At 44.8% G+C, this 24,353-nt stretch overlaps 1 protein-coding gene across 1 annotated transcript in view; it reads left to right on the top strand.

Moving 5' to 3' along the window:
• SLC9A6 (solute carrier family 9 member A6) overlaps positions 1–24,150 on the top strand; it is a 28,304-nt gene extending 4,154 nt beyond the window's left edge. Inside the window, exons 3-16 of the mRNA XM_070760023.1 lie at positions 416–493; positions 1,636–1,712; positions 2,316–2,428; positions 4,741–4,846; positions 6,447–6,588; positions 8,824–8,929; positions 10,324–10,412; positions 11,470–11,583; positions 13,011–13,122; positions 14,105–14,258; positions 16,200–16,230; positions 17,394–17,473; positions 19,240–19,345; positions 21,006–24,150. Coding sequence (XP_070616124.1) covers positions 416–493; positions 1,636–1,712; positions 2,316–2,428; positions 4,741–4,846; positions 6,447–6,588; positions 8,824–8,929; positions 10,324–10,412; positions 11,470–11,583; positions 13,011–13,122; positions 14,105–14,258; positions 16,200–16,230; positions 17,394–17,473; positions 19,240–19,345; positions 21,006–21,278 — 1,581 coding nt within the window. The 3' untranslated portion in view covers positions 21,279–24,150. The remainder of the gene's footprint in view (positions 1–415; positions 494–1,635; positions 1,713–2,315; positions 2,429–4,740; positions 4,847–6,446; positions 6,589–8,823; positions 8,930–10,323; positions 10,413–11,469; positions 11,584–13,010; positions 13,123–14,104; positions 14,259–16,199; positions 16,231–17,393; positions 17,474–19,239; positions 19,346–21,005) is intronic.
• The last annotated feature ends 203 nt before the right edge of the window (positions 24,151–24,353 follow it).

Genomic DNA, 24,353 nt, shown 5'->3' with positions numbered 1-24,353 from the left:
GTGGGTGTGAAGTCAACTAACATCTCCTGGTTGTGAAGTTGAAAATTGTGGAACGCAGAACTGTTGTGCTAAAAGGTGGCACGGTTCTTGTTTTTCTTAATGAAAATGTGCTTCGTAAACTACTCAAGACTCATTTATACCACCAGGCATGGGGGAGTTGAGATAGCTCTTCCCCCTAGGCCATTACAAGTCATGCATGGTATGTTTGTGTGTATGTTTGGTTTTATAATAGGGGTTTTTAGTTGTTTTTTATTATTGGACTGTACATGTTGTGTTTATTATTGTTGTTAGCCGCCCTATTATTATTATTATTATTATTATTATTATTATTATTATATGATAAGTTTTACTCTCCACTTCAATGGAAGTTGGACCTTTTGTCATGCTTTGATTCTGTCTTTTAATATCCCTACAGGTAACTTTTGATCCTGAAGTCTTCTTCAATATCTTGCTCCCTCCGATTATATTTTATGCTGGATATAGTTTAAAACGGGTAGGTGTCTGTGCCTTTTAACTCTCTTTAAAATTATCCAGGGTAGCAACACACCTGTTGATAAGAACATAAAGCAGACACCATCCACCTGTTTCTCTGTTGTCTTTGACCACAACTTCGGTCTGTTTTGGATGACGTCAGCTCATTTAATGCCTTAAGGTTCTACTTTCCAATAGTTGGAAACAGGAGAAATAATCTTTTATATACACAATTTTTCCGGTACCTGTAACAATGTAGGCCAGTACATTTGTAAAAAGGGAAAATAAATCCTTTGAGTTGTATCCTTTGCAATCCAAACCTTTCATTGCCTTCTCTTGTAACCTATCAGGAAAGACTTAATGAACTCTATCTGTATAGTCTGGAGGACAGAAGGAAAAGGGGGGACAGGATCGAAATATTTAAACAGGTTAAAGGGTTAAATAAGGTTCAGGAAGGAAGTGTTTTTAATAGGAAAGTGAACACAAGAACAAGAGGACACAATCTGAAGTTAGTTGGGGGAAAGATCAAAAGCAACATGAGAAAATATTATTTCACTAAAAGAGTAGTAGATCCTTGGAACAAACTTCCAACAGACGTGGTTGGTAAATCCACAGTAACTGAATTTAAACATGCCTGGGATAAACATAGATCCATCCTAAGATAAAATACAGAAAATAGTATAAGGGCAGACTAGATGGATCATGAGGTCTTTTTCTGCCGTCAGTCTTCTATGTTTCTATAATAATAATAATACCACCAGAACAGAATTTCTGCCTGAAAGATAAAATTGCGCAATAAAAATATTTGTGTTGTGAAATATTTTTCCTCCAGACCAAATGTGCCTCTGATCTTTGCAAAATCGGTCATTTGTAACCAGGCATCAAGTGCCTACAGGCAGGGCTATCTGCCCTAATGTTAATTAACACACGCACACACACACACACACACACACCATGTTAGGGGGGAAATGTAATTGTGTGCTTGTAAAACATCTAAGTTGGAAAGGCATTTTAAGTGGATCGTGCTGTTATTTGCCTGAGATAATTGTATGTTTAGGGAGGGTTCAGTGGGACTTTGAGAAAAATTGCCATGTCATTTTGTGTCAGTCATTCTTAGCATATTAAAGTAACCAGAGTCTTTCTCCCTCTCTCTCTCTTTTCAAGCGTCACTTCTTCCGAAACCTTGGATCCATTTTAGCCTATGCATTTCTTGGAACAGCAATTTCCTGTTTAATGATAGGGTGAGAATTCCTTCCCCTTCTGCTTCTAAAAATTATTCCTTGTTTACATCCTTTGCCTATTACCTAATCAACAGATCTCTGCAAAGCAGCTGCAATGCCAGAGGTTAAAACCATGACAACAATAAGGCAATAAGCATCAGCCATTAAATCAGGCACAGTCTAAATCACAACAGAACAAACAAGAACAAGGCCTCATTGCATTTTTAAAAATGAGAAGCTAAAACAATCCCAGGCTGGTTTGGCTACGTCGGTAAACAAATCCTGTTTTCCCGAGTTCTGTGATTCTCCTTCTTGTCTATTGTGCCCACGATAAGTTTTTGCTCCATGGCAGATTGCACAGAATTGAACATACAGAATGAACTATGGTTGGTTAGTCTTAATTGTGACTAATTTTAGTGGGTTTAGTGGGTCCATCTAGGTTTTTTAAAGCAGAGACGGGACAGACATTTGTCTGAAACAGTGTAGGGAAGTGATGGTGAACCTTTCTTTGGCTCGGGTGCCCACACCCATAATGCAATGCCCTACCCTAAAGGGAGGACTGCCTGGACTGAGGTCCAGCTTGCCAGGGTGACCACGATGCCAACCCTCTTTTGTGTCCTACAGATCCATCATGTACGGCTGCGTTGCGCTGATGAAAGTGATGGGGCAGCTTGGCGGAGACTTCTATTTTACCGACTGCCTGTTTTTCGGTGCCATTGCCTCCGCTACCGATCCCGGTAGGTTGTTGTTGGGAATTTAATTTAATCTAATTTAATTTAATTTATTTGACTTCTATGCCTCCCGGTCCCGTAGGACTCAGGGCAGCTTACAGCAATATAATACACAATAAAATGCAATAATAAAAGAAGTCAAAATTAATACTGAAACATTAAATTAATAAAAACAATAAAATCCTCCACAGCAATCCAATCAACCAAAGATACATACCTATCCAATCAACACTATTCGGCCGTGACAGATGGTAGTATTCACGGCCCCCAGGGACCCTCCTCAAAAAGGCCATTGGGAGCGGACAATCCATTATTATTATTATTATTATTATTATTATTATTATTATTAATTAGATTTGTATGTCGCCCCTCTCCGAGCATATACACAGTTCCATATCATTTAGCACATAGCAATGTTAGCACACAGCAATATAATATATTCTCTTATTTGAACGCAGCAGGTACATAAACTATTTTGCACACAGCAATATAGTGTATTATCTTATTAGCACACAGCAATATAATATATTCTCTTATTCGCACACAGCAGATACATATACAATTTTGCACACAGCAATATAATATAGTGTATTCTCTTACTAGCACACAGCAAAATAATATCCTGTATTCTCTTATTAGCACACAGCAATATAATATATTCTCTTATTCGCACGCAGCAGGTACATATACTATTTCGCACACAGCAATATAGTGTATTCACTTATTAGCACACAGCAAAGAGCATCAATACTAACCAACATATCTACACCAGCAACTAACAATACAATGTAAGGCAACAGAACAACATAATGCAACAAAAGTTGAGCACATCTGTCTCCCTTTATACGGCTAAATGCCACCTAGCTCTTCAAGTAACTTAATTGCAGCCTAACTCTTAAAGTAACACCATCCAAACATTCATTGCTGGTTAGTTTCATATACAGTGGTCCCTCGAGTTTCGCGATCTCGATCTTCGCGAAACGCTATATCGCGAGTTTTCAACCCGGAAGTAAACTCCACCATCTGCGCATGCGTGCCCTTCCACGCATGCGTAGATGGTGGAGTTTCCCCGCCGGGCAGAGGCTTCCCTGGGTCTTCCCCCTCTTGCCCCGGTAAGGCGCGAGCAACGGCGTGGGCGGGTGGGCGGCACACCCGCGGGGAAACCCCAGGGCCGCTTCTCAGCTGAGAAGCGGCCCCAGCAACAGCGCGGGGGGCGGGCGGCACGCGCGCGGGGGGAAACCCCAGGGCTGCTTCTCAGCTGAGAAGCGGCCCCAGCAACAGCGCGGGGGGGGCGGGCGGCACGCGCGCGCGGGGAGAAACCCCAGGGCTGCTTCTCAGCTGAGAAGCGGCCCCAGCAACAGCGTGGGGGGGGCGGGCGGCACGCGCGCGCGCGGGGGAAACCCCAGGGCTGCTTCTCAGCTGAGAAGCGGCCCCAGCAACAGCGCGGGGGGGGTGGGCGGCACGCGCGCGCGCGGGGAAACCCCAGGGCCGCTTCTCAGCTGAGAAGCGGCCCCAGCAACAGCGCGGGGGGGGCGGGCGGCACGCGCGCGCGCGGGGAAACCCCAGGGCTGCTTCTCAGCTGAGAAGCGGCCCCAGCAACAGCGCGGGGGGGCGGGCGGCACACGCGCGCGCGGGGAAACCCCAGGGCTGCTTCTCAGCTGAGAAGCGGCCCCAGCAACAGCGCGGGGGGGCGGGCGGCACGCGCGCGCGCGCGGGGAAACCCCAGGGCTGCTTCTCAGCTGAGAAGCGGCCCCAGCAACAGCGTGGGGGGGGCGGGCGGCACGCGCGCGCGCGGGGGAAACCCCAGGGCCGCTTCTCAGCTGAGAAGCGGCCCCAGCAACAGCGCGGGGGGGGGGGGCGCGGGCGGCACGCGCGCGGACAAGCAGCAGCAGCGAGGCGGCGGGGAAACCCAATCTTCGGCTCCTCGCTGCTGCGGTGGAAATAAAAACACCATCTGTGCATGCGCAGATGGTGTTTTTACTTCCGCACCGCTACTTCGCGACAAATCGATCATCGCGAGGGGTCCTGGAACGGAACCCTCGCGATGATCGAGGGACCACTGTATTGAAAACCCAACCAGTGCAGTATGCAGTACTGACAAATGGGCTCCACGAGGAGTCCAAATGCTTGGGGGACAGAACCTCTTGCTCTTGTGACCAACCCAGAGGGGATCCTGTCTCATAAGCATTTGTCGGTTCTTTCTACAGATGTTTGCATCTCTGTTTTATTTCCAAGATTGAGATGTTGCTGGGTAAATAATGCAGTAAGCTAACCTGGGCTTCTAGCAAATTCTTTTCTCTTTTTTTCCCCTTGGCTAGTGACGGTCCTCGCCATATTCCATGAACTTCAAGTGGACGTCGAGCTCTATGCCCTTCTCTTCGGAGAGAGCGTCCTCAACGATGCAGTGGCCATTGTGCTGTGTTCGTAAGTTGCGTATTTGTTGCAGCTCATAGAAACATAGAAAAAGACTGACGGCAGAAAAAGACCTCATGGTCCATCTAGTCTGCCCTTATACTATTTTTTGTATTTTATTCTTAGGATGGATCTGTGTTTATCCCAGGCATGTTTAAATTCAGTTCCTGTGGATTTACCAACCACATCTGCTGGAACTTTGTTCCAAGCATCTACTACTCTTTCAGTCAAATAATATTTTCTCACTTTGCTTCTGATCTTTCCCCCAACTGACCTCAGATTGTGTCCCCTTGTTCTTGTGTTCACTTTCCTATTAAAAACACTTCCCTCCTGGACCTTATTTAACCCTTTAACATATTTAAATGTTTCGATCATGTCCCCCCTTTTCCTTCTGTCCTCCAGACTAGACAGATTGAGTTCATGAAGTCTTTCCTGATACGTTTTATGCTTAAGAGCTTCCACCATTCTTGTATCCCGTCTTTAGACCCGTTCAATTTTGTCAATATCTTTTTGTAGGTGAGGTCTCCAGAACTGAACACAGTATTATTCCAAATGGGGTCTCACCAGCTCTCTATACAGCGGGATCACAATCTCCCTCTCCATGCTTGTTATACCTCTAGCAATGCAGCCAAGCATCCTACTCGCTTTTTCTACCGCCCGACCACACTGCTCACCCATTTTGAGACTGTCAGAAATCACGACCCCTAAATCCTTCTCTTCTGAAGCTTCTCAAGCTCAAGTGTAGTTGTCCTCCCAATATCAGGTGGAACATTTCTTCTAGCTGTCAAGAAGAAGAATTCTTGGCTCCTGCGATCTGTGGCAGACCCAGCAAGCCTCCTGCTAAAAAGCCTGCGTTCCACTTGGGGAAAAGGAATCCTCAATCTCAGTATTTCATTGGCAGTTCTGTGTTAGCAAAAACTTCAGAAGAGAAGGATTTAAGGGTAGTGATTTCTGACAGTCTCAAAATGGGTGAACAGTGCGGTCAGGCGGTAGGGAAAGTGAGTAGAATGCTTGGCTGCATAGCTAGAGGTATCACAAGCAGGAAGAGGGAGATTGTGATCCCGCTATATAGAGCGCTGGTGAGACCCCATTTGGAATAATACTGTGTTCAGTTCTGGAGACCTCACCTACAAATAGATATTGACAAAATTGAACGGGTCCAAAGACGGGCTACAAGAATGGTGGAAGGTCTTAAGCATAAAACGTATCAGGAAAGACTTCATGAACTCAATCTGTAGAGTCTGGAGGACAGAAGGAAAAGGGGGGACATGATCGAAACATTTAAATATGTTAAAGGGTTAAATAAGGTCCAGGAGGGAAGTGTTTTTAATAGGAAAGTGAACACAAGAACAAGGGGACACAATCTGAAATTAGTTGGGGGAAAGATCAAAAGCAACATGAGAAAATATTATTAAGTAGTAGATCCTTGGAACAAACTTCCAGCAGACGTGGTAGATAAATCCACAGTAACTGAATTTAAACATGCCTGGGATAAACATATATACATTGTAAGATAAAATACAGGAAATAGTATAAGGGCAGACTAGATGGACCATGAGGTCTTTTTCACCCGTCAGTCTTCTATGTTTCTATGTTTCTGTTTTCCCCACAGTTCAATCGTTGCCTACCAGCCCGCAGGAGACAACAGCCACACCTTTGATGTGACAGCCATGTTCAAATCCGTCGGGATTTTCCTTGGGATTTTCAGCGGATCGTTTGCCCTGGGGGCTGCCACGGGGGTCGTCACTGCTCTCATATCCTTTTTGTTTCCGAGCGAGAGAAGGTTTGCCGCTTGAGAGGCTGTAAAAATCGTCCGAGTAAAGAGGTTTCCCCCAGTGAAATAATTCTGAATTCTGGACTGGTTTGTCAGTAAACCTCTCAACTTTTTACCGATGTGTTATGAAGGTTGCCCAGAAAGTAAAGCACCACATTTTTTTCTCCAACAATTATTTATTCAACACAATGAAACTTAACAATTCAAAGTGTTGGTTATGGCCTATAAAGCCCTTCATGGCATCGGACCAGAATATCTCCGGGACCGCCTTCTGCCCCACGAATCCCAGCGACCAGTTAGGTCCCACAGAGTTGGCCTTCTCCGGGTGCTGTCGACTAAACAATGTCGTCTGGCGGGACCCAGGGGAAGAGCCTTCTCTGTGGCAGCCCCGACTCTCTGGAACCAACTCCCCCCCAGATATCAGAGTTGCCCCCACCCTCCTCACCTTTCGCAAACTCCTTAAAACCCACCTCTGTCATCAGGCATGGGGGAATTGAAATTTTCCCTTCCCCCCTAGGCTTATAGAATTTATACATGGTATGTTTGTTTGTATGTATGGTTGGTTCTTTAAATTGGGGTTTTTTAGATTGTTTTTAATATTAGATTTGTTTACATTGTCTTTTTTATTGTTGTTAGCCGCCCCGAGTCTTCGGAGGGGCAGCATACAAATCTAATAAATAAATAAATAAATAAATAAATACACACACACACACACACACACACACACACAAAAGAACAATGTTTCTTCTACACTCCCTATTTTTTCACCTAATCTCCATCCCGTTCTATGGCTTCCCTCCAGCGAGACACAAGGGCGTGGATGCCCTGTTGGTACCCCTCCTTGTTCAAAGCCATTTCTGCGCTGTGCGAATCACCTCTTCGTCATCCTCAAAATGTCTTCTGCGACTAACCGTACTTCTGTCGACTGCAGATTCTCCATCAACTGTACACAAACGTTTGTGAATGTTCCCAACAGTTTCTTTCTCCGCAGTGAGAAATTCAATGACGACACGTTGCTTGTAACATACATCACTCACAGACGCCATTTCAAAAAACTGCTGCAGCTGCTTCTGTCTGAAGAAACACAAAATTTACACACGCACTCCTGACCATTCAAATAATGTCCATCTAAAGTTTCTCATTCGTACCGTTACTGTAGGCTGAGAAAAAAAAAAGTGGTGCATTGCTTTCTGGGCGACCCTCATATTTATTATTATTAACCTTTTCCTTAGAAACATAGTTAAAGCTTTAACCCATTTATCATAAACTTGATTGGCCACAAATACCCAAATTGTAGAAATCTTTTTTTAAAAAAGAAATTGTTATATCCATTTCAGCCTGCCAGAAGTGCCCTATTTCCTCGTTTTTGCTTATTGGGTTTATAATGCTCTTAATTGTCAAGCGGTTTAATTAAGATTAGATTAGATCAGATTTATTGGATTTATATGCCGCCCCTCTCCGCAGACTCGGGGCAGCTCACAACAATGGTAAAAACAGTACATAGTGACACATCCAATACCCACCAATCCAATTACAATTTTAAGTTAAGAAATTCATAAAACAACCCCAATATATATAAAAAACAAGCACACAATCAATCAAACACCAAAACAACATGGGCAAGGGGGAGAGGTTTCAGTTCCCCCATGCCTGATGGCAGAGGTGGGTTTTAAGGAGTTTGCGAAAGGCAAGGAGGGTGGGGGCAATCCTAATCTCAGGGGGGAGCTGGTTCCAGAGGGTCGGAGCCACCACAGAGAAGGCTCTTCCCCTGGGTCCCACCAGACAACATTGTTTAGTCGACGGGACCCGAAGAAGGCCGACTCTGTGGGACCTAACCGGTCGCTGGGATTCGTGCGGCAGAAGGCGGTCCCGGAGATATTCTGGTCCGGTGCAATTAAGGACCAATTAAGTCGGATAATGCAAACGGCAGAAACATTTCAAGAACACACTCATATCATGCACCCTTCTCTTCTCAATTGCAAGCCGAGAATATTAGAACAAAAAGCCCCAATATTTGACAAGCCACAGCTTTGCCGATACATTTGTGGGGTGGCTTGAAGCCCTTAACGTTTGCTGAGTTCATACTCTTCCCTAATTTTGGGGTGCTCTAGCAATCTTGGTGAGAAATTGTTCTGGTTTTGTTGGAGTCGTTTAAAAAAAAAAATCTGCGGAAATCTCTCGTGTGGATTTTCCCCTTAACTACTTCCAGCTTCACGTCACCAAGTTTACCAAACTCCACGATTTCCACCTGCTGGAAACCGGCTTGTTTTTCCTGATGTCCTGGAGTACCTTCCTGCTGGCCGAGGCGTGCGGTTTTACCGGTAAGTGGCGGTGGAGTGGTCCCAGGAAACTTCCCAGTGAGATTTAAATCCTTGCCAAATTCCCAGCGATGCCACTTCTCCGAGACTGAAAAGGCCACAGCCAGAAAGGGTCCCCACGCCCCCCCAAACCCTGGACCAGTGGTGGGTTGCTGGGGTTCAGACCAGTTTGGCCATAGCGGTGGCGGAAATTTCCACCGACTTGCTGAACAGGCAGCAATGGCTGGCTGTCCACATCCCCCAAACCGCTTCTCCGGTTGCTGTACCTGGAAAAAAATTGTTCAGATCAGGCTGAAAGCCAGTGCCAAGCCCTAAATTTACCATATTTTTCCGAGTATAAGAAACACCTTTATCCTCCCTAAAAGAGGCTGAAAATTTGAGTGCGTCTTATAGTTGGGTAAAGTATAAGGTAAAAAAAGGATGTAAGCATGTTGAATGCTGAGTCATAGCTGTAAACTGCGATCTGATTGGACCAGAGCATTATAAAATGCAAAGCAACTTCATGATGATTGTTGGCTTTTTATGTTGGCTGTTGTTGTGATTTTTCTGTCGAGTACAAGCTGATGCAGGAGATGAGCCTGTAGTCTAATGGCTAAGGCCTCTGCCTTACAAGGCAGAGGCCCCAGGTTCAAATCCCAGTAAGGATGTGGCTACCTGATGAAGACAAATAAGCCTGAAATAGATCTATAGTAGTCGGTCTTCCTTTTCATTATCAGCAAAATATGTTATATGAAAATGCTGATGAGGCCAGAACAAGGCCGAAATAGATCCATCCTAGTCTCCCTTAATTTTAAAGTCAGCAAAAGATAAAATAATGTGCTGAAGCTGTAATGATTAATATCTGATGGGCAGATTCCCTCCCCCACCCCCACTATTTTCCTCCCCCAAAACTAAGGTGCAAGAACAGTTTTTTTCTGAACGCCATCACTCTACTAAACAAATATAATTCCCTCAACACTGTCAGACTTTCTACTAAATCTGCACTTCTATTCTACTAGTTTTTCTCATCATTCCTTTCACCCATTTCCTCCCATGTTGACTGTATGACTGTAACTTTTTCCTTATATCCTAAGATTTTTATTAATATTGCTTCTTCATTGCCTATTTGACCCCTATGACAATCATTAAGTGTTGTACCACATGATTCTTGACAAATGTATATTTTATTTTATATACGCTGAGAGCATATGCACCAAGACAAATTCCTTGTGTGTCCAATCACACTTGGCCAATAAAAATTCTATTCTATTCTATTCTACTCTGAAAAATGCGGTAGGTTTATGCTGGTGTAGCACTCACCTATCCTGCTAAACTGTAATAGAAAGGGCGGCTGTGTTGAAGGAAAAGAGGAGATGGGCTTTGGGTGCTCCCTTATTCATCCACTCTCTTGTCCCCAGGTGTGGTGGCAGTTTTGTTCTGTGGCATCACGCAAGCTCACTACACCTACAACAACTTGTCCACAGAATCGCAACACAGGACCAAACAGGTAAGGCCTTGGATCAGAATGGCCGGGGCAGGGCACCTCCCTCGAGGCAGGGGCAGTTGCAATAATTGTTTTTTTTAAAATTGCCACTACAGCAATCCCTCGCTACTTCACGGTTTATCTTTCACGGATTCGCTATTTCACGGGTTTTCAAAAGGGCTTAAATCCATTAAAAATTTTAAATCCATTTAAAAATTTCATAAAATTCTTCTACAGTGCTCCTGTGCTCTACTAAAGAAACTGGTAGGATATCACATGTAGTTCCAGCTGAGAAACATTGTAGGACGACTGTTTAATGCAAAGGGTGGGTTTTAAAAAGTCAAAATACTCGTTAAATACATTAAAAAAATATGTTTCCTCTACTTCACGGAAATTTGTTTTTCACGGGTGGTCTTGGAACGCATCCCCTGCGAAAAACGAGGGATTGCTGTACAGTGTTCCCTCGATTTTCACGGGGGATGCGTTCCGAGACCGCCCGCGAAAGTCGAATTTCCGCAAAGTAGAGATGCGGAAGTAAATACACCATTTTTTGCTATGAACAGTATCACAAGCCTTCCCTTAACACTTTAAACCCCTAAATTGCAATTTCCCATTCCCTTAACAACCATTTACTCACCATTATTACTGGTACTCACCATTGAATAAGACACTTAGTGATCCTGATATTTATAGACATAATTATTTATTAACAATAATTATTTTTTTTTGCGATAACAACGCTGATTGGCCTAGATTTTGCCCAATCAACAATGGCAGACGAAAGCTTGGCGATGAGATATGACGTCATCGGGCAGGAAAAACCGTGGTATAGAAAAAAAACAGCAAAGTATTTTTTTAATTAATATTTTTTGGAAAACCGTGGTATAGGCTATTCACGAAGTTTGAACCCGCGAAAAACAAGGGATCGCTGTATATTTATTTTAGATGTAATAAATATAATGCTGGCTTATCTATTTTGTGCTTTGAAGAATTCCCTGTCAATTTAAGTAAATATTTGGGTCGTTGTCGTCACAAAGGCTACGCTGCCATTGCTCTCTTCTTGTCTTGTCCAACATTTTAGTTGTTTGAGCTCCTCAACTTCTTGGCGGAGAACTTCATCTTCTCCTACATGGGGCTCACGCTATTCACCTTCCAGAACCACGTCTTCAATCCGACATTTGTGGTTGGAGCTTTTGTATCCTTTGTTTGTTTAAAAACAATATGAGTGGGAGCCACATAAAGTTGTAGTAGTAGGGGAGATAAAGAAAGAGAAATCTGGAGAGGCGGAATACGTTATTACTCCCAATTAAACTGGATTGAAAAATGTTTGTACACAAACATAGAAACATAGAACATGCCTGGGATAAACATGGATCCATCCTAAGATAAAATACAGGAAATACAGTGGCGCCTCTACTTAAGAACTTAGTTCCTTCTGTGACCAAGTTCTTAAGTAGAAGCCATTTTTCCCATAGGAATCAATGTAAAAGCAAATAATGCGTGCAAACCCATTAGGAAAGAAATAAAAGCTCGGAATTTGGGTGGGAAGAAGAGGAGGAGGAAGAAGAGGAGGAGGACAGTCGCTGCCGAAGGAAAGTGAGTTGAGTGGAATCAAAAAAATCCAAAATTTTAAGGCTTTAAAAAAAAAGAGGGACTCTGAAGTAGCGAGGAGGAGCACGCGCCTCCCATACACTGGCTGCTGCTACCTGCTTCCCCTTCCTTCCCATGCTGAAGGGCTGCCCTCTCCTCTCGCTCGCTCGCTTTGTAGCCGGCTCCTTTCCTTCGCTGTGGTGATTCCTTGGCTGCCCAAAGCGAAGGGAACATTTCTTTTCTCTGGGCGCTGGCAGAGGTTTATTCCCTCTCCAAGCGCCCAGAGAAAGGAAAATGCTCCATTCGCTCTGGGCTGCCAAAGCCTCCTTAAGCGCCACCGAAAGGCTCCTCTGGCAGCCCAGAAAAGCCCCAGATGGCCGGGATTAAAGAGGGAATGGCAGGAAACTGGCTGGGCCTTCCTGCCACTCTCATATTTCCTGGGAAATTTTTCCCGGCTCGGGTTCTTAAGTAGAAAATGGTTCTTAAGAAGAGGCAAAAAAATCTTGAACACTCGGTTCTTATCTAGAAAAGTTCTTAAGTAGGGCTTGGAAAACATTCTTTGCAGAGAGTAACAATGAAAGAGCTTGCAAGCCCGTAAGAGCTGGGAACATCGTTAGCACCTGGTTAGGGCTGGAAGGAAACTTATTAGAATAAGTTTCCAAGCCCTAAGTCTGCAAAGACTTAGGGCTTGGAAAATATTCTTCGCAGAAAGAAACAACAAAAGAGCCTGCAAGGTAAGAACTGAATTGAAACCTGCCTGGGATAAACCTAGATCCATCCCAAGATAAAATACAGGAAATAGTATAAGGGCAGACTAGATGGACCAGGAGGTCTTTTTCTACTGTCAATCTTCTATGTTTCTATGTTTCTAACTCCTTTCTACCACTGCCAGCGTTACCTGATACATCTGCAAGAAATGCACCCAACTCATCAAGCATCAGGGACACATAGCCCCCCAATCCAGTTCGACCCCGAGCTACAAGTATTCTTTTCCGTGGGGAAATAATTTCCTTAATGCAGCCCTGAATCTAGCTGGCGGTGTTCCTGGGCAGAGCAGCCAACATTTACCCGCTCTCTTTTCTGCTTAACCTGGGGAGGCGAAACAAGATTGGGACAAACCTTCAGCATATGATGATGTTTGCCGGTGAGTTTTCTGTGGGGCTCCTTTGAACGTGGTGGCCACAAATCTATAAAGCCCTTCATGGCATCGGACCAGAATATCTCCGAGACCGCCTTCTGCTGCAGGAATCCCAGCGACCGATTAGGTGCCACAGAGTGGGCCTTCTCCGGGTCCCGTCAACTAAACAGTGTCGGTTGGCGGGCCCCAGGGGAAGAGCCTTCTCTGTGGCGGCCCCGGCCTTCTGGAACCAGCTCCCCCCAGAGATTAGAACTGCCCCCACCCTTCTTGCCTTTCGCAAGCTCCTTAAAACCCACTTTTGTCGTCAGGCATGGGGGAATTGAGATATCTCCCCTGGGCCTATACAATTTATGTATGGTATGTTTGTATGTATGTCTGCTTAATAATGGGGTTTTTAAAATATCTTAAATTGTAAATTATTAGATTTGTTATGAACTGTTTTTATTGTGTTGTGAGCCGCCCCGAGTCTTACGGAGAGGGGCGGCATACAAATCTAATGAATAATAATAATAATAATAATAATAATAATAATAATTATTATTATTATTATTATTATTATTATTGCACACTTATTTATTTATTTATTCGATTTTTATGCCGCCCTTCTCCTTAGACTCAGGGCGGCTCACAACATGTTAGCAATAGCTCTTTTTAAAAACAGAGCCAGCCTCTTGCCCCCACAATCCGGGTCCTCATTTGACCCACCTCGGAAGGATGGAAGGCTGAGTCCATCTTGAGCCGGTGATGAGATTTGAACCGCTGACCTACAGATCGAGCAGTCAGTTTAGTGGCCTGCACTTCCTTGAAAGAAGGAAAGGAGGCCACTTGTATCAATGGGCAGCGGCTTATGTGAGCGCGCTCACCTGTCACCAATGTGGCCCCAGTCCCAAATGTGCCACAGCCTGGGGGAGGGGGCATTGAGGACCCCCGGACTAGAAGACCAGCCGCGTTGAGAGATAACTTCGCACATCCTTTCTGCCTCTCTCAGGCCTGCGGGGAGCCATGGCGTTTGCCTTGGCCATCCGGGACACAGCCACCTATGCGCGGCAGCTGATGTTCAGTACCACGCTGCTGATCGTCTTTTTCACCGTCTGGGTCTTCGGCGGCGGGACCACCGCGATGCTTTCGTGCCTGCACATCCGGTGAGCAGACCCTCCCTCCCCTCTTCCTCATTCGGGTGGGCGGGACATCCTGTGCGTGGCGGGTTTGAAAAAAAGCAGCCCCCAAAGCCACTTTCTGGATAATTCGCCATTTGGAGCAAGTTGGTTTTTATCTTTTTTTTCGTGGTTAAAAGAGATGCTGTTAGTATGATTTAAATATGTTAAAGTTCAGGAGGGAAGTGTTTTTAATAGGAAAGTGCACACAAGAACAAGGGGCCACAATCTGAGGTGAGTTGGGGGAAAGATCAGAAGCAACGTGAGAAAATATTATTGGACTGAAAGAGTAGTAGAGGCTTGAAACAAACTTCCAGGAGACGTGGTTGGTAAATCCACAGGAACTGAATTTAAACATGCCTGGGATAAACTTAGATCCATCCTAAGATAAAATACAGGAAATAGTATAAGGGCAGACTAGATGGACCAGGAGGTCTTTTTCTGCCGTCAATCTTCTATGTTTCTATGATTGGGAGGTGAATGAATGTGGTTTGTGATTTTACGACCTGGGTTTTAAGATTGGTTTTAAATTTTATAACTTTTTATAATTGGGCTTCAGAATTGTCGTTTTGTATTATTTATATGTTGTGAGCCCCCCTGTGTCTTCGGAGAAGGGCGGCACATACAGGTCCACAGCGTGGCCAGGAAAACAGGGAATTATCAGGGAAATTGGTGGTTCGGGAAATATTAGGGAATTCACAAAAAAACCAGGAATAAATCAGAAAAAAACCCCAAACTATTAAAAATTTTAAAAGTCAGGGAAAAATCATATTTTAAAAAAACCCGATCGCACTGCCTGGCAGAGTCGAGCAAAAATGAGCATAACTGTAGCAACAACTTGCTTCCTCAGCTACCGATATTTCTCCACGGCTCAGCCGTTTGGTATGACGTCATCTACGAGATCGCAAGTTAGAGGGAAATGTCAGGGAAATATCAGGGAATTTCAAAATGCTTTCCCCCGGACACCCTGGTCCAGTAAATTTAAAAAATTAAGGGAACACTCAAAGAACCCATCCTAGATCTGAATGAATGAAATATTCTCACCGAATACTTTGTTCTGTACAAAGTTGAATGTGAAATTGATTGTCAATCAGTGTTTCTTCCTAAGTGGACAGTTTGATTTCACGGAAGTTTGATTTACTTGGGAGTTATATTGTGTTGTCTAAGTTTTCCCTTTATTTTTTTGAGCAGTGTAAATAATAATCCCAGCAGCCGATAAGGTCCCACAGAGTTGGCCTTCTCCGGGTCCCGTCGACCAAACAATGTCTTTTGGCGGGCCCCAGGGGAAGAGCCTTTTCTGTGGCGGCCCCGGCCCTCTGGAATCAACTCCCCCCAGAGATTAGAATGGCCCCCACCCTCCTTGTCTTTCGCAAACTACTCAAGACCCACCTTTGTCGCCAGACATGGGGGAGTTAGGATATTCCTTCCCCTAGGCCATTACAAGTTATGCATGGTATGTTTGTGTGTATGTTTGGTTCTTTTATAATTAGGGTTTTTAGTTGTTTTATTAAATTGGATTGTTACATGTTGTTTTTACCATTGTTGTTAGCCGCCCCAAGTCTGCGGAGAGGGGCGGCATACAAACAAGCAAACAAACAAACAAACAAACAAAATAATAAAATAATAAAATAAAATAAAATAAATGCTGGCTTCAGTGGAGCGAATTGCAACTGTGGGGTTTATGTTGCCCTTGTGTGAGTTTGGCTGCGGTGTCTTTTGTGCAAACCGAGTGGGGGCCGTGTCCAGTTGTGAAAAGGATCCTCTTAGCCACTGGGTGTCATCTTGGCTCTGGCTGATGAGAGGGAGAAGGCAGGAATCAGCCACGCCAACCTCCATAGGGTTTTCTATGTCGGCTGGAGAGGTGGAGACCTCTGCTGCCCAGTCTGAGCAGGGAGTGTAGTCACAGTCCTTGTGTGTTCTTCCCTGCAGGGTTGGTGTCGATGCTGACCAGGACAATGTGGTAAGTGCCTCTCCTCCTTTTCCTGTCATCTCTTCCCCACTCTTGCAGCGTGTAAGCCGGAATTCCCGAGGCTTCAGCGATTAGGATCGTGCCTGAGACATTGCTCACCTTTTGGAGTGCCAATCACTTTCAAGATAAAGAAATGAGAATAAGAAATTAGACTAGAATAGAGGAATGGAATGGGAGAATAGAATAGAATAGAAGTAAAAGAATACAATGAAATAGAGTAGGGATAGGATAGCACAGAACAGGAATAGAAATAGAATAATAATAGAATAGGAATAGAATAGAACAGAACAGGGCAGGAATAGAAATAGAATAGAAATAAAAGAATAGAATGACATAAAATAATAATAGAATAGGAATAGAACAGAACAGGAATAGAAATAGAATAATAATAGAATAGAAATCAAATAGAAATAAAAGAATACAATGAAATAGAGTAGGAATAGAATAGAACAGAACAGGAATAGAAATAGAATGGAATGGATATAGAATAGAAATACAAGAATAGAATGAAATAGAAAAATAATAGAATAGCAATAGAACAAAATAGTAATAGAACAGAATAGAATAGGAATAGAATAGAACAGAAATAAAAGAATGAAACAGAATACAACAGAACAGAACAGGAATAGAAATAGAATAATAATAGAATAGAAATAGAATAGAAATAAAAGAATAGAATGAAATAGAATAGCGCAATAGAATAGAATAGTAATAGAACAGAACAGGAATAGAAATAGAATAATAATGGAATAGAATAGAATTAATAGAAATAGGATAGGAATAGAATCTTTATGGTCACTTCAAATGTACATTAATTAACATACATCAAAATGAAATTTGGTTGCATTTATCTCTCAAAAGATAACCACTATTCATATACCCACGTATCTCTCCCCCCCCCCCAATCTCATTTCTGACCAGACTAAGTAGCGCCCCCCCCCCCCCCCCCTGTTCCTAATGCCAGGATTCTGCCAGGACTTTGTTGAAGTGCTACAGATCTTTAAATTCAGTTTTCAAGTAACGCAACACAGATCACAAGCCTCAGACAATCAACACACACCGCAGAAATGAAAGAGCCGACTGGACATTGGTGGTGGGCTCCCCCCCCTCCCCCCAAGCCCCACTACGACCCTGTTGCCTTCCTTCTTTTCCAGGGCGGGCCAGAAATCGGGGGGCGAAGCACCAGAGCCGAGAGCGCCTGGCTATTCCGAGTCTGGTACAACTTTGACCATAAGTATCCTTCCTCAAGACCAGCGGGTGGTCTCCTGCATCTGCGGCCAGAGATGGCTGAAGGGCCTTTCCTTCCTCAGCTGTGCATTCTTGTCTCTCATGTGGCCATTTATCCGGGCTGAGCACCAAGAAATGCAGGACGATCGTGTGTCCTATGTGCCGTGCCTGCAGGGGCAAAAGATTATTTTAGTGTCTGCGGCCTCTTGTGTCCCACCCCCCACCTCAGGTTTTGACACCAGGCCAGCTCTCTGCCGTGTCCAGAAGTGACCGGGCCCCTGCCACTAGCAACAAACCTTTGAGAAACCTAAAAACAAAACTTATACAGTGGTCCCTCTATCTAAGAAGGCCTCTACTTATGAACTTTTCTAGATAAGAACCAGGTGTTCAAGATTTTTTTGCCTCCTTCTCAAGAACCATATTCCACTTACAAACCCAAGCCTCCGAAACTGTAACTAAGAAAGGCAGGGAGAAGCCTCCATGGGGCCTCTCTGGGAATCTCCTGGAGGAAACAGGGCTGAAAAGGCAGGGAGAAGCCTCCGTGGGGCCTCTCTAGGAATCTCCCAGGAGGAAACAGGGCTAGAAAGGCGGGGAGAAGCCTCCATGGGGCCTCTTTAGGAATCTCCTGGGAGGAAACAGGGGCCAGAAAAGGCGGGAGAAGCCTCCGTGGGGCCTCTCTAGGAATCTACTGGAAGGAAACAGGGCCAGAAAAGGCGGGGAGAAGCCTCCATGGGGCCTCTCTAGGATCTCCTGGGAGGAAACAGGGCCACAAAAGGTGGGGAGAAACCTCCATGGGCCTCTCTAGGAATCTCCTGGGAAGAAACAATGCCAGAAAAGGCGGGGAGAAGCCTCTATGGGGCCTCTCTAGGAATCTCCTGGGAGAAAACAGGCCAGAAAAGGCAGGGAGAAGCCTCTGTGGAGCCTCTCTAGGAATCTCCAGGGAGGAAACAGGGCCTCCACCCTCCCTGTGGTTTCCCCAATCGCACGCATTATTTGCTTTTACATTGATTCTTATGGGAGAAATTGCTTCTTCTTACAAACTTTTCTACTTAAGAACCTGGTCACGGGATGATTTAAGTTCCTAAGTAGAGGGGCCACTGTACTGAGCAACCTATAATTTCAGAATCAAAGCATTATCCTCCTGCAAGCTACTTGTTTCTTAGAGTGAAGGTGGGCCAGACCTCTCTCTTGCTCCCTGGTGTAAAGCAGAAGAGAAAAGCAATGGGTGGAAACTAAACAAGGAGAGAAGCATCTTAGAACTAAGGAGGAATTTCCTGACAGTCAGAACAATTAATCCATGGAACAGAAGTTGCCTCCAGAAGTGGTGAATGCCCCAACACTGGAAGTTTTTAAGCAGATGTTGGGTAACCATCTGTCTGAAGCTGTGTAGGGTTTCCGCCTAAGCAGGGGGATGGACTAGAAGACCTCCAAGGTCCCTTCCAACTCTGTAGTTATTTGTTATAACTGAGAGTCGACCAAAACTGTAGTAGTAGTTGCGATGACAATGTAGGAAAGCTGGAGGAAATTTGCAAGCACGCGTAGAGGAATCTTGTGTGGCGGGGGGGGGCTCTTTTTTAAGGAGTGTGTAGAGTAATCTCTGAGTTGTCAAAGATACACACACACAATTTCCCCCCCTATTTTCCTCCCCCAAAACTAAGGTGCGTCTTATAGTCCGGTGTGTTTTATACTCTGAAAAATGTGAGTCTTGGCTTTGGCTAAAAATGTACTGTTTCCAAAAAGAGAGTGGCCTCCTTAACCAAGCCCCCTCCTCAGCTATTTAAAACCTCTCCTGACACACAGTGGTCCCCCCCTGACCACAACGCTCCCCAGCTGCTGTGGACCCCTCGCAAGGTGTTTGACGAGTCCGCAGGCTTACGAGGTGAGTCCACAACTCCCCCACCCCCAAAATAGCCTCAAGGACATTGCCCACCGATGCCTTCATCTTGGCCTGCTCACTGTTGCTGAGGCGGGCTGGGTGGAAACCCCTTGGGCTGGACAATCCGTGTGTGGGGTTGGGAGGATTGACCTCCGGAAAAGGGGGGAAGAGCTTCGGGGAAGAAGTGGGGAGGACGTGGTTTGGGTTGTCCTTTGTTGGGGTGGCTTTGTTGGGTGAGGAGGTGGGATTTTTCCTTCTCAAGTTGGATTGATGGAATGTGTTTCTAGCCTCAAAGCTCTTGAGGAGAAGTCCTCAAACTTGGCAACTTTGTGGACTTCGACTCCCAGAATGAATGATAGAGTTGGAAGAGGCCAGAAGGCTCATGTAAGTCAGGGGTCTCCAACCTTGGCAACTTTAAGACCCGTGGACTTTAACTCCCAGACTTCTCCAGCCAGGGTCTCCAACCATGGCAACTTTAAGACCCATGGACTTCAACTCCCAGAATTCTCCATCCATCCATGAATGATAGAGTTGGAAGAGGCCAGAAGGCTCATGTAAGTCAGCGGTCTCCAACCTTCTCCAGGCAGAATTTTGAGAGTTGAAGTCCACAAGTCTTAAAGTGGCCAAGTTTGAAGACTCCTTCTCTTGGATTCCTCCTCAACCGTAGAGCTCCTAAATAAGCAACAGCCAAAAAAAACACCCAGTTGCCTTGAATGGAAAGGTGGGCTTTTGAAAGTGGCCCCCAAACCTATTTCTCAAAATCAAAATCTCCCCTCACCATGCCGTCCCATTGACTGCGACCCCATCTTGCAAAAAAAGTAGGGAATGAGTTTGTAGATACTAAGAAGTTGCCCATCTATGTTATTGAAGCCTGTTTAGTCTTTTGCAGTTTAATAAAACCATCGGTCTTCTCCTCCTTCTCCTCCTCTTCCTCTCTTCTCCCTTCCTCCTCCTTGTCTTTGTTCTCTTTTACTTCCTCTTCCTGCTCTTTCTTCTCCTCCTCCTTCTCTTCCTCTCCTCCCTTCTTCCTTCTCCCTTACTCCTCTTCCCTGTGTTCTTTCTCTTTTTCTTCCTCCCCTTCTTCTTCCTTCTCTTCCAATTCTTCATCCTTCCCCCTCTCCTCTCTTATTCCTTCTCTTCATGTTCTTTCTTTATTGATTGATTGATTTGATTTGATTTCTCTGCCGCCTTGGACAACTCAGGGCGGCGCACAACGTAACAACTACAGTACAATACACATGTATAGAAATCCGATATAAAAAATTACTATGAAAAAACCCTAAAAAATTTAAAGTACCCCATTCATCCCAACACAAGCATTCACGTTCGCCTAATCAATCACTCGTGGCTACAGCCAGAATTGATCCCAATACTCACGGCCCCCATGCCCACTGGCAAATATGGGTCTTCAAAACTTTGCGAAAGGCCAGGAGGGAGGGGGCGGTACGTATCTCCAGAGGGAGTTCGTTCCAGAGGGCCGGGGCCGCCACAGAGAAGGCTCTTCTCCTAGGGCCCGCCGGGCGACATTCTCTAGCCGACGGGACCTGGAGAAGATTGACTCTGTGGGACCTAACCAGAGGCAGAAGACCGTCCTGGAGATAATCTGGTCCTAAACCATGTTTTGGGGGTTTTTCCTCTTCCAATTTTCCTCCTCTTCCTGCAGAATCAAGAGCAACTGAAGGACGATGACTCCGATCTGATTCTGAACGACGGGGACATCAGCCTGACCTACGGGGACTCCAGCGGGAACTCTGACTCGTTGCCGTCGGGCGCCTCCAGGCGGGTGGCTGGGAACGGTTCCGACGACACACTGGACCAGGAGCTCGGCTTTGGAGACCACGAACTGGTCATCCGCGGGACACGCCTCGTCCTGCCCATGGACGACTCCGAGCCTCCTTCCGGCGTGGTGGACAACGCTCGCCACGGCCCAGCCTAGGCATCGGTTTTCTTGAGACGATGGGGAGTCCAAGAAAGAGGAACCACAGGAATGACAACGACAGCAACCAAAATATCCACAGATGATGGTGAAGAAGAAGAAGGCCTGGCTAATCAGTGACCCCCAAAACCTAACTGCACATCGCAGAATGTCCGAGCTGTATAAATACGATTCATTTGTACGGTGTCGGGAGAAACTGCCGCTATCTGCGCAAGGCAGTTTCTCGGGGAGCGAGCGGTTGATTTTGTGCGCTTGGCAACAACCACGTGAAATCGATGGGACGTGGACCGAAGACTGGAACTGTTTTAGATACGGAGATTTGTAGGGCAAAACCAGTTTTTGCAACAACCCCACCCGGGTCTATAGAATTGTGGTTGTTTTTGGGGTTGGGTTTTGACCATCCGGTGCCCCATTTTTGCCAATGCCAGGAAAGGAAGGAGTGAGGGGTCAAGATGGAGCGGTGGGGAACTTTAGACGCGGTGGCCAAGATGCGGTTAGGCGGAAGATCTAAGAAAAACTGGAGCGAATTGCTTTGAAATCTTTTATTTTGAAGAACTGGACGTTGGGCGGATTTGGAAAGAGTTGTCCAAGTTTGGCCACTTGGCTGTCCACACTGAAAGGAGAATCAGCCGGAGGTTGGACGCTGTGGACATTACAAGACTTGGCAAGTTGTGTGTGTGTGTGTTGACAGGAACAACCTCCTTGGTTGTCCCCGATAGGCAGAAGCTCATCCTTTGCACCCAAAGGTGGATCGTTTTATCATTATTTGGCTTTTAATTTTTTTCTCTCTCGCCTTAATCCTATTGCGTTAGGGTCAAGAACCGAATTGACCGAGTACCGAAACAGCGACAGGTTTGTTATGTCCGCGCAGAGAATTAGTGCGCCCAGAAACTGCCAAATCTATTCTAGTGGCTGTATGTGTGTTTGGGGGGGCGGGGGGGGGGAGAATTTTTTTTTTTAATGGGTGCACAGCTGCAAACAAAAAAAAAATGGAACAGCTCCCACGCTTCAAAAGACACAAATAGAGATTTTACAGGGTTTTTGTTATTATTTTTCTTTTTAAAGATGCTCGGAGCATCCGTCCACTTGTATAGTTGCACTGTTTGGTATTGGTTGCATGATAATATGTGTGTGTGTGTGTATAAAACAGAGGGGAAAAGATTTCTGTCTCATCGTTTACAATTCAGTGACAAAAATGCCAATAAGGCCAATTTCTTGGCACCGGTTTATTTTTATTTTTTCCTTTGCCTACGAACAACCTGCTGGTTTTTACATTCAGTTTATTCAGGGTTTTATTTCCCTCCTAACTTTCTGTTTGAGGGTTTTTATTGAACACTGGCTGATCTGGGAAGTGTTACAGACCGAGCCTCATTGCTTTCTTTTAAGCAGAAAACACACAAGGCCAACTCCCGTGTTTATACTTTTTTATTCTAGCTATTAACACTCCCTGTTTTTTTAAAATCCTTTTTAAAAATTCTCTTTTTTTCAGTTTAGCACAACCTGCAAGCCGCCGCCTGGCTTCCCTTTCGTTCCTCCTTCGATCACCAGAGAGACTCCGCATCTTAAAACTAAACATTGTAAACCTAGGCGTACTTTCCTCCAACCAGGGAGGAAAACCGCACTCCAAAAATTGTGGAATGTTGTGATCATTTTGTGCCCTGAAAAGCAGGCTGGTTAGCTGTGGACATCCTGCATTTCAGCATATGAAGTGTAACTTGGCGTGTGGTTTTTCTTTATTCCTTTTCTTCAAAGACAACATTTGGGATGAGATTATCCCCCCCCCCCTCCAGAACAGAAAAATTGAGTGGCTTCATCCTTTTAAGCCTTGGTGGCACAGTGGTTAGAGTGCTTTACTCCGTCCTTCCTGGGTGGGTCAAATGAGGACCCAGATTGTTGGGGGCAAGAGGCTGATTCTGTAAACCGCTTAGAGAGGGCTGTAAAAGCACTAGGAAGCGGTATATAAGTCTAAATGCTATTGCTATTAAAGAATTGGCTGTGCTGGACTTTGGCCTCCCAAAAGTCCTTCTTGTGGCCGGCAAGGAATCAATTCCATTTCAGCCACGAAAACAGATTACAGTGTTCCCTCGATTTTCGCGGGTTAAACTTCGTGAAAAGTCTATACCACGATTTTTCAAAAATATTAATTAAAAATACTTCGTGTTTTTCCCCCCCTACACTATGGTTTTTCCTGCCTGATGACGTCATATGTCATCGCCAAACTTTTGTCCACCTGTAATAAATATTTTTTTAATAAACTTTAATAAATAACCCTGGTGAGTAATAATCTAAATGATTGCTAAGGGAATGGGAAATTGCAATTTAGGGGTTTAAATGGTTAAGGGAAGGCTTGGGATACTGTTCCTAGCCAAAAATAGTGTATTTACTTCCGCATTTCTACTTCGTGGAAATTCGACTTTTGCGGGCGGTCTCGGAACGCATCCCCCGCGGAAATCGAGGGAACACTGTACTTTTAATTTTCCAAAAGTTTCATTAACTTTCCTCAACGATTTTTGACTTCCCCAGGAACGGTGGCAGTAGTGGGTTCTAAATGCTTATGCTACCGATCTGCTTTCATTGTGCCCCACCCACCTTTTTCAAGGATCGACCCAATTCTGTATAGTGACTGACACCCCTTTCTTGAGAAGTATATAGCTTCACTGCACTGGAAAATGAGATTTTTTTTCCCCCTTCTCCACTCTTTTAGGTCTCTTATTATTACCATTTCTTTTTTTCCTGCTATGCAGGAACGTCATTCAATATATGTGAATGCATGTTGTGCTTCTATATAATGTCTGTATCTTAATGTCCGACGTTAAAATAATAATAATAATAGTACTATTGCTAATAATAATAATAATAATATGAGAAATGTTCATGTGATAACTCTTCGGTTTCAAATGTTCTTAACGATCTTGCGTAGCCTGACCACTCACGGAGTTTGCAGACTTCTGTATCAGAAAATGTAGAATTTTGTCCAGGAGCCATCTATGTCTGAAATGGTGAGTTCCTTCTTCTACTCCGTCCTCCCCAATTTGGAAGATTTACAGACCCCTCTCCCTGTTAAGTTTCTTTTTT

The sequence above is a fragment of the Erythrolamprus reginae genome, chromosome 8 (assembly GCF_031021105.1).
Source record: "Erythrolamprus reginae isolate rEryReg1 chromosome 8, rEryReg1.hap1, whole genome shotgun sequence".
In the NCBI taxonomy this organism is placed as follows: Eukaryota; Metazoa; Chordata; class Lepidosauria; order Squamata; family Dipsadidae; genus Erythrolamprus; species Erythrolamprus reginae.
Note: the sequence above shows the minus strand (reverse complement) of the source record. Positions and strands in the feature narration are given on the sequence as shown.